The sequence below is a fragment of the Chlorocebus sabaeus genome, chromosome 8 (assembly GCF_047675955.1).
Source record: "Chlorocebus sabaeus isolate Y175 chromosome 8, mChlSab1.0.hap1, whole genome shotgun sequence".
NCBI classification, from domain to species: Eukaryota; Metazoa; Chordata; class Mammalia; order Primates; family Cercopithecidae; genus Chlorocebus; species Chlorocebus sabaeus.
Window position 1 is genome coordinate 30773786 of NC_132911.1, and position 14543 is coordinate 30788328.

Here is a 14543-nt window from a genome sequence, read left to right on the forward strand (position 1 = left end):
GCTGGGATTACAGGCATGAGCCACCACGCCCGGTTGTATAATTCTCTCTTACACAAGATTTTTTCTAAATAGTATAAACCGTTATGTAGCCTATCTAAGAGTTTGTGAATAGAGTTTAAAATTTTGTTTTTAAGCTGCAAGTTTGGTTAGAAATTAAACAGTAAAGGTATTACTTAAGGAACTTTGTTTTAGCTGTCTAAACAACTTACTATATGAAAATCTTTAAGCATTCTGTATAAATATGTGATAAGATATACAATGACCTTAATTTTATAGATTAGAAAATAAAACCACACTCATTAATTTGCATAACTGAGAGATTAAATGAAGCTTCTTTTCTGATCACATTAGCAGAATGCCAAATCTTGTCGTGGCACTAGAATTAGATGGTAGTTTTGATGATACATGATTTGACTATAGACATTTGTTGAAACTATTGGTAGTTTTAATCACTCTTGTAATTTTCAAACTATCTAACAGGAGAGGATTATCCATCCTGTTTTCTAGACAAGCTATTTCACCTGAATGAAATATACTCCTAGAGATAATTATCACTATCTTCTGGTTTTATTTTGCACATAGAATTACAGTTCACAATGACTTTCTGAAGCCCTAAAGTTGCAACTGTGAGCTTCTTTGGCCTGTAGTGACTGGGAAAAAGTGCCCCCGCCCTGCCCTCCCTGTCCCCCAAAAAAGTTAAAGTGTTTTTAACAGTAGCTATGGACTTTTTGTAGTTTAAAAACTTAGGAGTTGCCCAGGGTGGAATGCAGTGGTGTGATCATAGCTTGCTGCAGCCTTGAACTCCTGGGTTCAAGCAGTCCTCCCACCTCAGCCTCCAGAGTAGTTGGGACCACAGGTGCCACCACACCCAGCTGTTTTTTTTATTTTTTAATTTTTTTGTAGGTATAGGGTCTCCCCTTGTTGCCCTGCCTGTTTCAAACTCCTGGGCTCAAGTGATCCCCCTACCCTTGGCCTCCCAAAGCACTGAGAGTCACTGTGCCAAGCTGAGTTTAAAATTTCTTGAGTTGGAGTTTATGGCTATTTTTTCCACTAGTTATTAAACATGTATTTTTGTAAAAGGCACTGTATTGCATTTTGTGGGGGAATTCAAAGCTAAATTAGATGAGGCACCTTGTCTAGTATGGAAGGTGTTACTTAAGAAGAAATAAGTGTAATGTAGCAGAGAACCAGATAAGGGACATGTGAATAGATATAAATGTTATTGAAGTTCTGAAGAGAGAGGGTGTTTAGAGAAATTAGAAGAGTACTTGTGATGGTATCACTAGAACTTCCTGTTTTTGTGGAATATATGGTAGATTTTGGTGAGATACTGTCTATTTGGACATTCATTCAGAGAAGAATGAGGGAAGAAGGGTGGAGAAGAATGTGGCATTCACAGTACAGAAAGCAGTTGTGACTTTTAAAGAGGTTAATATGGAGAAGTGGCAAGTCTTCTTTTCCTCTCCTCTCTCTTTCTTTTCTCCCTTCCCCTCCCCTCCCCTCCCCTCCCCTCCCCTCCCCTCCCCTCCCTTCCCCTCTCCTCCTTTTCTTCTTTTTTTCTGTCAGATACTGGTGTAAAGACTTCGCTTTTACCAGAAACTGATATGTTGGGTCAGGTACCCTGGCCAGTCAGTTCTCTTTATTCTAACACTCACCGATCAATTAGATTTCCACATTCCATGATATGTCCGTTTTAGTGATCCTTATTTTTCCACCTGGTTTATAAAGGGAAAGAATGAGATATGTCACCCAGGCTGTGGAGTAGAGTGATCATAGGTCACAGCAGCCTCAAAGTTTCCAGTTCAAGCGATCCTACCTCCTTGGCCTCCCGAGTACGTGGGACTACAGGTGCGTGCCACCATGCCCAGCTAACTTTTTTGTAGAGACAGGGTCTTCCTATGTTTCCCAGCCTGATCTTGAAACCCTGGCCTCAAGTGATCTGCCCACCTTGGCTTCCCAAGGTATTAGGATTATAGGCGTTAGTCACTGCATCTGGCCTGAAAATTTCTCTTTTTGAGATGGCATCCCACAGAAGTATACCTGCTTAGAGCTAACACTGGCAAAAAGACTATTTAACCCTATTGCCTGATTTTACTGTAGTTGAGATAGAGTTAAAGTAAAAGCTGAATGACCTGCCCTAGGTCATACTGTTACTTTGTGCCAGAGTCAGGATGAGCAAATGACTTTCCTGCCTGCTAGTCTAGTGTCTTTTCTATTTGTTGTGCTGTAACATGCAGTTTTAAATTTGTATTGTTATGCCCAGTGGACATGGTGGCTCACACCTGTAATTTCAGCACTTTGGGAAGCCGAGGTGGGAGGATTGCTCGAGACCAGGAGTTCAAGATGAGCCTGGGCAACATAGAGAGACTCCGTCTCTACAAAAAAAATTTAAAAAGCCAAGTGGTGATGTGTGCATGTCGTCCTCCTTGTGGGAGGTTGAGGTGGGAGGATTGATTGAATCTAGGAATTCAGGACTGCAGTGAGCCGTGATTACACCACTGCACTCCAGCCTGGGTGACAGAGCAATACCCTATCTCGAATGAATGAATGAATGAATGAATGAATGCCCAAATCCCTAAGCTGTGTTCTGTATAGCAGCTTTCTCATCGTAGGCAGTTTTTACTCTATCAGTGGACAACCTACAAAATTAAGTTAACTACAACACTTAAGCAATTAACAGAGGAGGCCTTGTTCAGAGTGAGAAATCATTAAGCATTTGTTGTTAAAAATTCTTACTGTATTATGTTTTAATTATTATTATTTTTTAAAATGTTACTTGTTTTAGTTTGGATTCCTAGTTGAAAACGGAATATGATTCCTTTAAAACAAAGATACTATGTTTTAAAGCAAAGGTGTATCATCCTTTTCATGGTGATTGCCATGGAAACAAGACAATGTAAATTTATTCACATAGTACACAGTTTTCATAGTTATTGATCATGAGGGGAAGGGACAGTTAATCCCTACTGATCAGATAAAACCTCATTGTTTCATCCTAATATATGGGTTTTTAATGCTTAGGAAAGGAAAAGCCAGAAGAGTAATTTTTAGTATTTAGAGAGCTAGTGATTCTAGTTAGGGAACTTAATACCTTTGGTGTTATTAGTTTGCAAGGAATAGAATCTCCTACTACAGAGGTAACCCCTAGCAGATGTAGAGTACCATTACCAAGTGTTCCAGGGAAGGAAACCCGACTAGATACCAAGTCATGCTTTTTACTCTTAGATTAAGAAATTCAGGTTGAGTTAAAGGATCAGCTGTTAACTAATAAAAAGCAGATTAATATTACTGAGCCAGGCTTTGTCCTGGTTATGGACTTAATCTTCATAGTATCCTCAAGAGATAAAAATGAATATATATGCATATTAGATGATAAAATAGAAGATAAGTAACTTGCCAGAGCTATGGCTTGAATGCAGGTAATGTAGCTCAAGAGCCCCCACATGTATGTATATTGGGTGTGGGGGGTGGTATGTGTGGATGCTTGTGCATGCATGTGGTATAAGAAGAAAAAATTAGCTGTTATGCCTGTAATCCCAGCACTTTGGGAGACCAAGCATGAGGATCTCTCAAGCCCAGGAGTTCAAGACCAGTCTAGGCCACATAGCGAGACCCCATCTCTACAAAAAAAATTTAAAAAATATTAGTGGGCATCGGGGAATACATCTGTAGTCTCAGCTGCTTGGGATGCTGAGGTGGGAGGATCCTTGAGTCCAGGAGATTGAGGCTACAGTGAGCTATGATGACACATCTGCACTCCAGCTTGGGTGACAAAGAGAGACCCTGTCTCAAAAAAAAAAAAAAAATTAGAACTAGTCATCTAGAGGCCTATGTTCTAGTCCTAGCTTTAGTATAGGTACACAGTGAGACATTAGACTACCATTTAACATCTTTGAACTTCTGATAATTTGTTAACAATATGGGTAAAAATGACTAAGATAGATCAAAGAGCTCCAGCATTCCCTCCAGCTCTGAAATTCTATGATGTTTTATCTTATTTTACTTATAAAAATAAATTATATTATGTATATTTAAAGTATACAATATAATGTTACAGGTTTCCTATATATAGTAAAATGATTACTATAATGAAACTAACATATCCATCATCTTACATTGTTAACCATTTTTTTGTTTTTGTGGCAAAAGCAGCTGAAATCTACTCATTTAGCAGGAATCCCAAATACAGTACATTTGTATTAACTGTAATTCTCATGTCATACTTTTGATCTCTAGACTTGTTTATGCTACATGTGGTTGACTTTTAAACATTCTACTCAAATCAACCTTAAGTCAGGGTTAGCACAGATGGGTCTTGTTAACAAGGAAGAAGGTGCCAGATTGTACCTGGGTGTTTATATTTCTCTAAATCTTGTTCTGATCATATTTTAATAAATAGAATCATCAGGACACTAAAATTCATTCCTTAGCTATTAAAAAAGTCTATTCTATTTTTATTGTTAAGATTTAGGAGAGCATGGTACAGATTCTCTTAACTATGCCTATCAGAAGCCTATGTTTTAAATCCAATATATAGGCACTGCTCTATTTGTCTCTGTTGAGAACTTACCCTGCTTTACCTAATTTCATCCTACCTTCCTTTTTGTGAAAGATCACCCTTATTTAGCCTATTTTTTGGCAAACCTACACCTTAGAAATAGTAATAAATGACATAAGCATGTTAATATTTATGATGTGATTTATTTTTGTTTTCATTCATATACTTGGGAAGATTCTCAGATATTAAAGCAATGTATGTTTACATTTAAGTATATCTTTCTTGTTCTGTTTTAGAAGGCTTGTATTCGCGTTTTTAACATTCCAAAAGATAAACCTGTAATCATAATGATTTCATCAATTCAGTAAAACCAGTATGCTTGTAATAGCCCTATAATTGCCTTAGTTAAGTTTGCTGCAACTCATTTTATGTACTCTTTTAATTTTGATCCCTGGATTTTTAATTGACTATTAAACCTTTGTTAGGGTATATATGAAATGTAAAAATGTTGGGTTATAGTCTGCCTTTTTCTAAAATTTTAGATTGCATTTTTATATAGAAATTTAAGTTGCTCATAATCATTCTAGTGAATTTAAGCAGAAAGGTATTTATTACTCGGTATTAAATGGCTTATAATATTGTTGACAAGGTTCCACTGTAAAATAGTTCACCAAGGGAACTGTGGCCTCTTCTGTGATCAAGAAGCCATCTGTCAACTTGGGAAGCTTCCACTACAGCACGTAACCCCAAACTGCATTGAGTAGGAAGCTGTAATAATCATGAAGGTTCTACCTTTGCATGCTCTGTAAACCATTGTGAACCTGCTATAATTTGTAACCACAAAATGGTGCCTGTTGATACTTACGAAGCATGTCATTGTGTGCTGGGTTCTTTGCTAATACTTTCTTGTAAAAATTAAATACCTCCACAATCATGCATGCCAGCAGAAACAGCAGAGGAATAGCCTTGGCCTCACTTCCTGCTTATACCTGTCATGCAAATATACAGAACCCAGAACCCTAGCTGAAAGGGAGTTTGGGAACTTGTATTTGTACTGTCCCAGATTCTGCAGTGGAAGAATTCATAGTGGATGGAAGGTAGAATGACCCTTGAATTACAGTCAGCCACATTCACCACAAATAACATTAAATAAGAGTAATTTTCCATAAAGCTCTATGTTTGTATACTTCCTTTTTTTTTGTTTGTTTTTGTTTTTGCTCAGTCTGGAGTGCAGTGGTGTCATCATAGCTCACTGCAGTCTTGATCTCCTGAGCTCAAACGATTCTCCTGCCTCAGCTCCTGCTTCAGCCTCCTGAGTAGCTGGGACAACAGGTACACACCACCACACTTTGCTAATTTTTTATTTTTTATTTTTTGTAGAGATAGGGGACTCACTGTGTTGCCCAGGATGGTCTTGAACTCCTGAGCTTAAGTGATCCTCCCAAAGTGTTGGGATTACAGGCATGAACCACTGTGCCTGGCCCATAAACTTGTATATATATTTAAAAGTAGTATTTAAATGTAGGATGAATGAAAGAGGCAGTAAGAGGACAAAGTGAATGAAAAAGTACTTTTATAGGGAGTGAAAGCTGGAGAGGTCTCTCTGTTAGAGGAAAACAGAATTGCATGTGACAGACTAGCTTTCTTAACATTTCTAGAACTTGATGGCTGTGAAGAGCCTCCCATAGGAATTCTCCCTTCACTTAGGAAAACATACGTCAAAACCATCAGCTATTTAGCATGCACCTTCTTTTCCTGGTCTATCTCAGTGAAGCAGCTAAATTATAAATGATTAAGTAAACTTTACAGTGTATCATATGCGAAAGCACAGTAAAAACAAAAATGCATTGGAAGCTGTGAGTTGTTGCACTGCACTCATGGATGAGTAGCTATTGGTTTGCATTGCTTTTTTTTGTTTGTTTGTTTGGTTTTTGAGATGGAGTCTCGCTCTGTCACCCAGGCTGGAGTGCAGTGGCGTGATCTTGGCTCACTGCAAGCTCCACCTCCCAGATTCACGCCGTCCTCCTGTCTCAGCCTCCTGAGCAGCTGGGACTACAGGCGCCCGCCACTATACCCAGCTAATTTTTTGTATTTTTAGTAGAGACGGGGTTTCACCATGTTAGCCAGGATGGTCTCGATCTCCTGACCTTGTGATCCGCCCGCTTTGGCCTCTCAAAGTGCTGGAATTACAGGCATGACACATTGCGTTTTATATAATTCTCATGGTTCTAGTCTCGAACTGTAGGATTTTGATCACTGTTTCAAACAATAATGTGAGTTTGCTAAGAGGTCTAAATAACAAAAGCTAAGTGTTCCAAACACATATCCAAACCTATACACTGGGAAATGCATCTGAATTATATGTGAAATTTCCTGCCATTATTTAAGACACAAAAGGAACATTATTTTGATAATGTATTTATTTGTGAGTTGAGTGTTCAGATTGAGCACGATGGGTATAACATTTTTGTATGTTTTTAAAGTTGAAATTTAGTGTAAATCCAAAGAATCAATAGACAAGTCTGTGTTTTACTTAACCTGTATGTTTAAATTAGCATTTTTAGATACTGATTTTATTTTAATTTCAGAATTCTCAGCGTCTTGCAGATCAATATCGCAAGCACAGTTTGTTTGGCACTGGCAAGGATCAAACAGAGAGTTGGTGGAAGGCTTTTTCCCGTCAGCTCATCATTGAGGGATTCTTGGTAGAAGTTTCTGGGTCTAACAAATTTATAAAGATTTGCACCCTTACGAAAAAGGTAAACAGTATAGGAGTCTGCCTGTTTGACTTAATTTTGTTTCCCACTCTGTATTAAAAGATCCTTTTTGCATTTAATAGGGTAGAAATTGGCTTCATAAAGCTAATACAGAATCCCAGAGCCTCATCCTTCAAGCTAATGAAGAATTGTGTCCAAAGAAGTTTCTTCTGCCTAGGTTCATTTTTCAGTTTTTTTCTTGTAACTTCTGGGTTTTTTGTTGCTATTTATGTGATTCAAATTACACCAGTTTATAGGCCTCTCACAAGTAAAATGAATTACCTGTTTGTTTTTGTATGCCTGTTTTAGTCAGTTTGGGGGAAGGGATCTGTGAGGAAAGGATAAGTCATAGAGCACTTTTCTTTTTTAAGAGACAGGGTCTCTCTGTGTCTCTCAAGCTCGAGTGCAGTGGTGCGATCATAGCTCACTGCAGCCTCGATCTCTTGGGCCCGAGTAATCCTCAGCCACCTGAATAGCTGGGACTATAGACATGCACTACTATGCCCAGCTAATATATTTTAATTTTTTGTATAGAGACAGGGTCTTTCCTAGGCTGGTCTTGAACTCCTGAGCTCAAGTGATCCTCCTACCTCAGCCTCCCAAACTACTGGGATTGCAGTCATGATCCACCGCTCCCAGCCAGAACACTTTCTTGGTTGATGGGAAGTAGCTGACCATGGTATTTAGAAAGCTTCTTTCTCATTGATTAAAGAAGCAGTATTGAAATCAATGCTGAGGAATCCATATATCGTATTTACTTCTCACGTGTAGAAGTGGAAAGGGAGGGAATACATTTGTTGCTTACTTTTTTATACCTTTACATGCATTGATCACTTGTGAGTTTTCTCTTTCAAACTTTTTAAAGCTTCTAGAGCTTTTTCTGGAAAAAAGTCAGTTTTAAAAATTGCCAGTTCTAAAAGGGTAATATCTTATTCATCTTTCTGAGAGTGGAGTATGATGATTCATGAATTAGATACTTGTATCTTAACATTTGAGATAATTTTATTTTATTATTTTTCAGCTCGAGAACTGTATCTTCAGGCACCAAAGAGCATTCTTACAATCAAGTACCAGTTGAATTAACTGCAGAGAAGAAGGTTTGTTTTAAAGAAATAGTTCCTATATATTTCATTCTTTATTGATTCAACTTCTGTTTAAAATTTTATATTTTAATTCCCTTCCAATTAAAGAGAAAATTGCATATATAACAAAACATAAAATTTGGCAAGAGAAGTGATGTGAACAGACTAGAATATATGGTATATAATTTCTGGGGCTAATAAAGAATTGGAAATATTTGAGAAAGGAATTTATTTGGGTTCTTTTAAACCTATCTTCTAACTCATTTGGCTTAGAGTGTTCACACGTTATAATACTTATAGTTGATCAAAAAATAAGCCTGATTCCTAAGTGTTCTTATTAGAGCTACACACACACACACACACACACACACACACACTTTCTCTCTCTCTTTCTGTCTCACACACACACGCACTCACTCACATACTTTCTTGCTTTTTTTGATCTAAGATCTTAGATAACTATTACAGATTAAATACTAATCCACTGGCAGACTTCAGCTGATCAGAACACTGGAATAATAGGCAAGTATAGTGAATTACATTTTCTGGTGAACCTTTTCTGCTTTATTGAAGTATGCAGAATGTAATTGAATTGTTTTTATAACTTTGGCACTTGCTATATCTTAGAGCATTCTTTTGATGATTTATTTTCTATAGTTTTGGGAGGGATAAGACATCGGATTGCGTTTCTAACTACCTTTAGAACTTTAGAAACGGATAATTTAGGAGGTTGTTCTCAGGTGACTTATTTGATGGTTTGATTATGCAAAGAAAAAATTGTGATTGTGAGATTTTTGTTTCTTATTTTCTTCACATTTAAAAGGTTTTTGAAACTTCTTTTTTTAATGGACCTTTATATGTTTAAATGCAGTCTAACTTGGAGAAGTTATATTCTTACAAACCATGTGATAAGGTTTCTTCTGGGAGTAACATTTCTAAAAAAAGGTACAGAGTTCCATATTTCTATGTTCTATACTTACTTTATGAGTACTTTTTTTCTAAAGAGAAAGGACTGTCACGTGTTGGGCTATTTCATTGGCAAAAGGAAGTTAAATTTAAAACATAAGCCTTTCAGTATTAGAATGATCAAAGTGAGCTACAAAATAATAATGTTAATTTAATAGCTAACACTTCTTGGATATTACTGTTTGTCAGGCATTATGTTAAATGCTGAGAGCTTTATATATGATATCTCATTTAATTCCTACAAGAGCCTAATAGCTGTTATTATTTATCGCCATTTTATAGTTGAAGATACCAGGGGTTAAGAAGTTGACTAACTTGTTCAAGAGCTTACAGCTAATGGCCGAGCTGGCTTTCAAATCTATATTTGCCTACCTCTAGCATCAGGACACTATTTATTTTTATTTGTGTGAAATATATACAGACCTGCTTTGTTTTATTGTGCCTTGCTTTATTGTGACTTGCAGATATTGCATTTGTTACAAATTGAAGGTTTGTGGCGACCCTGCGCCAAACAGATCGTGTTAGCCCTGTTTTCCAACAGCATGTCCTGTTGTCATGTCTTTGTGTTATAGTTTGGTAGTTCTTGCAATATTTCAAATGTTTTCATTGTTATCATATCTATTATAGTGATCTATGATTGGTAATCTTTGATGTTTCTATTGTAATTGTTCTGGGGTACCATTAACCATGCCCACATAAGGCAGCAAACTTAAGTGTTATATGAGTTCTGAGTGCTGCATTGACCGGCCATTCACCATTTCTCTCCCTCTCCTTGGGCTTTCCTGTTCCCTGAGATACAACAAAATTGAAATTAGGCCAATTAATAACTCTATAATAGTCTCTAAGTGTTTGTTTGTTTGTTTGTTTTCTCAAGACTGAGTCTCACTCTGTCGTTCAGGCTGGAGTGCAGCGGCGCAATGTCGGCTCACTGCAACCTCCACCTCCCGGGTTCAAGCGATTCTCCCGTCTCAGCTTCCTGAGTTGCTGGGGCTACAGATGCCTGCCACCATGCCTGGCTAATTTTTGCGTTTTTAGTAGAGATGGGGTTTTGCCATGTTGGCCAGACTGGTCTTGAACTCCTGACCTCAAGTGATCCCCTGCCTTGGCCTCCCGAAGTGCTGGGATTACAGGTGTGAGCCGCTGCACCTGGCCCATCTCTAAGTGTTTAAGTGAAAGGAAGATTCACATGTCTCTCACTTTAAATCAAAAGCTAAAAATGATTAAGCTTAGTGAGGAAGCCATTTTAAAAGCTGAGATAGGCCAAAAGCTAGGCCTCTTGCACCGAACAGTTTCCAAAGGCAAAAGATCCTGAAGGAAATTAAAAATGCTACCCCAGTGAATACACCAATGATAAGAAAGCAAAGCAGCCTTTTTGCTGATATGGAGACAGTTTTAGTGGTCTTTACAGGAGATCAAACCAGCCACAACATTCCCTTGAGCCAAAGACTAATCCAGAGCAAAGCCCTAACTCTCTTCAATTCTCTGAAAGCTGAGAGAGGTGAGGAAGCTGCAGAATAAAAGTTTGAGGCCAGCAGAGGCTGGTTCATGACGTTTAAGGAAAGAAGCCATCTCCATAACATAAAACTGCAAAGTGAAACAGCAAGTGCTGGTATAGAAGCTGTAGCAAGTTATCCAGAAGATCTAGCTAAGATCGTCGATGAAGATACCTGCACTTACAGACTTTGAATGTAGACCAAATACTTTCTATCAGAAGAAGAAGCTGTCTAGTACTTTCATAGCTTGAGAGAAGTTAATGCCTGGCTTCAAAGCTTCAAAGGACAAGCTGACTCTTGCTAGAGGCTGATACACCTGGTGACTTTAAGTTGAAGCCAATGCTCATTTAGCATTCTGAAAATCCTAAGGCCCTTAAGAATTAGGCTATATCTACTCTGCCTGTGCTACATACATGTAACAACAAAGTCTTGATGATACCTCTTTAAAGCATGGTTTACTGCATACTTTAAGCCCATTGTTGAAACCTGCTTAGACAAAAGATTCCTTTCAAAATATTACTGCTCATTGACAACACTTAGTCACCAAGAGCCGCAATGGAGACATACAAGGAGATTAATGTTGTCTTCATGCCTGCTAACTCAACATCCATTCTGTAGCTCATGGATCAAGAAGTACATTAACCTTTCTAGTATTGTTATTTAAGAAATACATTTTGTAATGCTTTAGCTTCCGTAGATAGTGATTATCAGAGAAAGGTTTTTAAGAGGTTTTCCAGAAAACCTTCTGGAAAATATTCTCTATTCTGGATGTCATGAAGAATATTTGTGGTTCATGAGAGTAGGTAAAAATATCAATATTAATAGGAATTTGGAAGAAGTCGATTCTCATTAAAATCAAGAGTTTAGTGATAGACATACTGAGTTTGGGATACCTGTGGAATAGTCCAGAAATTAATTTAAATATATGGGCTTAGTGTACCGAAGTGAGCAGCAGGATGCTTATATATCAATAACTATTATTTTAAAATGTATTGAAATTTTCCTTAAAATAATACTTGATTGAAAAAGTTAATTGGAAATTAATGGCTTATGACAAGCATACCAGCCCACACTCTTCCCAAACTCACTTTGCTGTTGTTCATGGAGGCTGTCATCTTTAAATCTTTCAGCTGATTTCTCTAGCCTGTGCCTTTTTATTTCTGAATGATATGCTTAGAATACTATTTTTTTGACTTACCAATTTTGGAAATTTTCTACTCACCTCCTATCATGGTAGATTTCCCCTCCTTCATTCCTCTGCCAATATAATTATATTTCATCATATTAATAATTCGTTTATATATTTTTAAATATAATAACAATATGATAATATTGTATTTATATTATTATAACTACGCAAATATTATATGCATACTACTAACCCAGCCATGTTATTATGACCACCCGCTACCTTTATTTTTTTTCCTCGTGTTAGTGATTGTCTTTGTGTTCTTTTCTTGGTTTTTAGTGTTCCTTTTACTAATTTTCTTTTTTCCTATTTCAGTCTCTCATTGTTTGTTTACTCATTTGGAGTGTTGCTTGACTTTTATCCCCTCCCACCTAGTGACATTTTAATTTTAGTTATCAAATTTTTAATTTCTAAGAATGCTTCTTATTCTCTTCTTGTTTCTTCTTCCCCACCAGCTAAAAATCTATGATGTTATAACAGGGATCATAAATTGTATCCCAGTAGATTAAGAAATCTTGGTTAAAACCTGTTGTATCCCAGTAAGTTGAAAGATGTTAACGTGTCATATTTTCTTTCAAAAGCAGTTGGTTGAGGAAGAGAATGGAACAAATGCTCTTTTTAAAACACAGCAATTTTGTGATGAACTCAAATTGCAATTTTAACTTTGCCATTATAATGAATGTATTTGATCCAAAATTTTTAAAATCTAGGCTGTTGTCTTTTAAATAACAAATTACCTTACTGGTATCATGAAGAGTAGATGTTAGTACTGATTTGGAAAGACATTCTCATTTAGGAGATGAAATAGAAAGTAAATGAGGAGAAAGAAAAGCTTTTATTATTTATTTTCTTTTAAATATTTTAGTATCATGGTGCAGGCACCAGAAAAATCTTACAGTTCCTCAGAACCTGTTATTTCGGCACAAGAGCAGGAGACTCAGGTAAGGCTTTTGTAAAAAGGTAATTAGTTTATGATAGGGTAGTTATGATTCTATGCATGCTTAAAATTCTGTATTTTGCCAGTATTTTAAAAATTGTTCTTAAGCTAAGAATCTGAGTTTATATTTCAGTTTATATTCATTCTAAGGAAAAATGTGGGATCTGAAGCTCTAAAAATAAAGGACTGGATCTTTTAAGTACATTTTTAAAAGTATTGAGTTGTTTCTTTGTTTTTTGTTCAGACTGTGTTATATGGCAAATTGGTAGAAGCTAGGCAGAAACATGCCAATAAAATGGATGTTCCCCCAGCTATTCTGGCAACAAACAAGATACTGGTGGATATGGCCAAAATGAGGTAAACTATCTTTTGCATGTGTTCTCATTTATTTCCTTCTAACAAAATGTATCCAAGTTGATAATATGACCATAGCTTCCACTGTCACATCTGGGAGGTGACTCAAATTCCCCCTGCTGCGATGCTTATCTCTTTGCCAAGCTTTAGTACCACATTTCTATATGAATAAAAACCAGTTACGTTTTCAGCAATCATATTCAATATATATAAAATCTAACTCATTATCTACCCACCCTGCATTTTATTCAAATGCCGAAATTCCTCTTTTTGGATTCTTTTTGATTATCATACCATCACATTCCTAGTCAGAGGTTCCTAATGCTTAAAACCTCTGATCTGAATTTTCTCTCCTCCAATATAAAACCTTTTCCTCCTCCTCTTCCTCTTCTTCTTCTACTTTCTTCTTTCTTCTTCCTTTGTCCTTCTTCCTTCTCCCTTCTCCCTTCTCTCTTCTCCCTCCTTCTTCTCCCTCCTTCTCCCTCCTTCTTCTCCCTCCTTCTCCTCCTTCTCCTCCTCCTTCTTCTCCTCCTCCTCCTTCTCCTCCTCCTCCTTCTCCTCCTCCTCCTCCTCCTTCTTCTCCTCCTCCTCCTCCTTCTTCTCCTTCTCCTCCTTCTCCTCCTCCTCCTCCTTCTTCTCCTTCTCCTCCTCCTTCTCCTCCTCCTCCTTCTCCTCCTCCTTCTCCTTCTCCTTCTTCTCCTCCTCCTCCTTCTTCTCCTTCTCCTCCTCCTTCTCCTCCTCCCCCTCCTTCTCCTCCTCCTCCTTCTCCTTCTCCTCCTCCTCCTCCTTCTCCTCCTCCCCCTTCTCCTTCTTCTTCTTTTTTCTCCTCCTTCTCCTCCTCCTCCTCCTCCTCCCTCTCCCTCTCCTCCTCCTCCTCCTTCTTCTTCTTTCTCCTCCTTCTCCTTCTCCTTCTTCCTTTTTTTCTGAAGACAGGTCTCACTCTGTTGCCCAGGCTGGAGTATAGTGGTGCGATCACTGCTCACTGCAGCCTTGACCTCCGGGGCTCAAGCTGTCCTCCCACCTCAGCCTCCCGAGTAGCTGGGACTACAGAACATGCCACCCTGCTCAGCTAATATTTGTATATTTTGTACAGACAGGGTTTTGTCGTATTGCCCAGGCTGGTCTCCAACTCCTAAGCTCAGGCAGCCTTCTTGCCTCAGTCTCCAAAGTGCTGGCACTACAGGTGTAAGCCACTGTGCCTGACCTCTTTTTCTTATTTAAATACTTTTCATACCTTTTGTAAAACGGGTTCCTTGTTGCCTGTCTAT

The 14543-nt window shown here is 37.8% G+C and overlaps 1 protein-coding gene across 10 annotated transcripts in view; it reads left to right on the plus strand.

Moving 5' to 3' along the window:
* WRN (WRN RecQ like helicase) overlaps positions 1 to 14543 on the plus strand; it is a 140861-nt gene that overhangs the window by 101083 nt on the left and 25235 nt on the right. For all 10 annotated transcript variants that reach the window (XM_037983618.2, XM_037983614.2, XM_007962111.3 and 7 more), the window contains 6 exons: positions 7087 to 7257; positions 7338 to 7432; positions 8276 to 8351; positions 9208 to 9281; positions 12850 to 12925; positions 13166 to 13278. In XM_037983618.2, coding sequence (XP_037839546.2) covers positions 7087 to 7257; positions 7338 to 7432; positions 8276 to 8351; positions 9208 to 9281; positions 12850 to 12925; positions 13166 to 13278 — 605 coding nt within the window. The remainder of the gene's footprint in view (positions 1 to 7086; positions 7258 to 7337; positions 7433 to 8275; positions 8352 to 9207; positions 9282 to 12849; positions 12926 to 13165; positions 13279 to 14543) is intronic.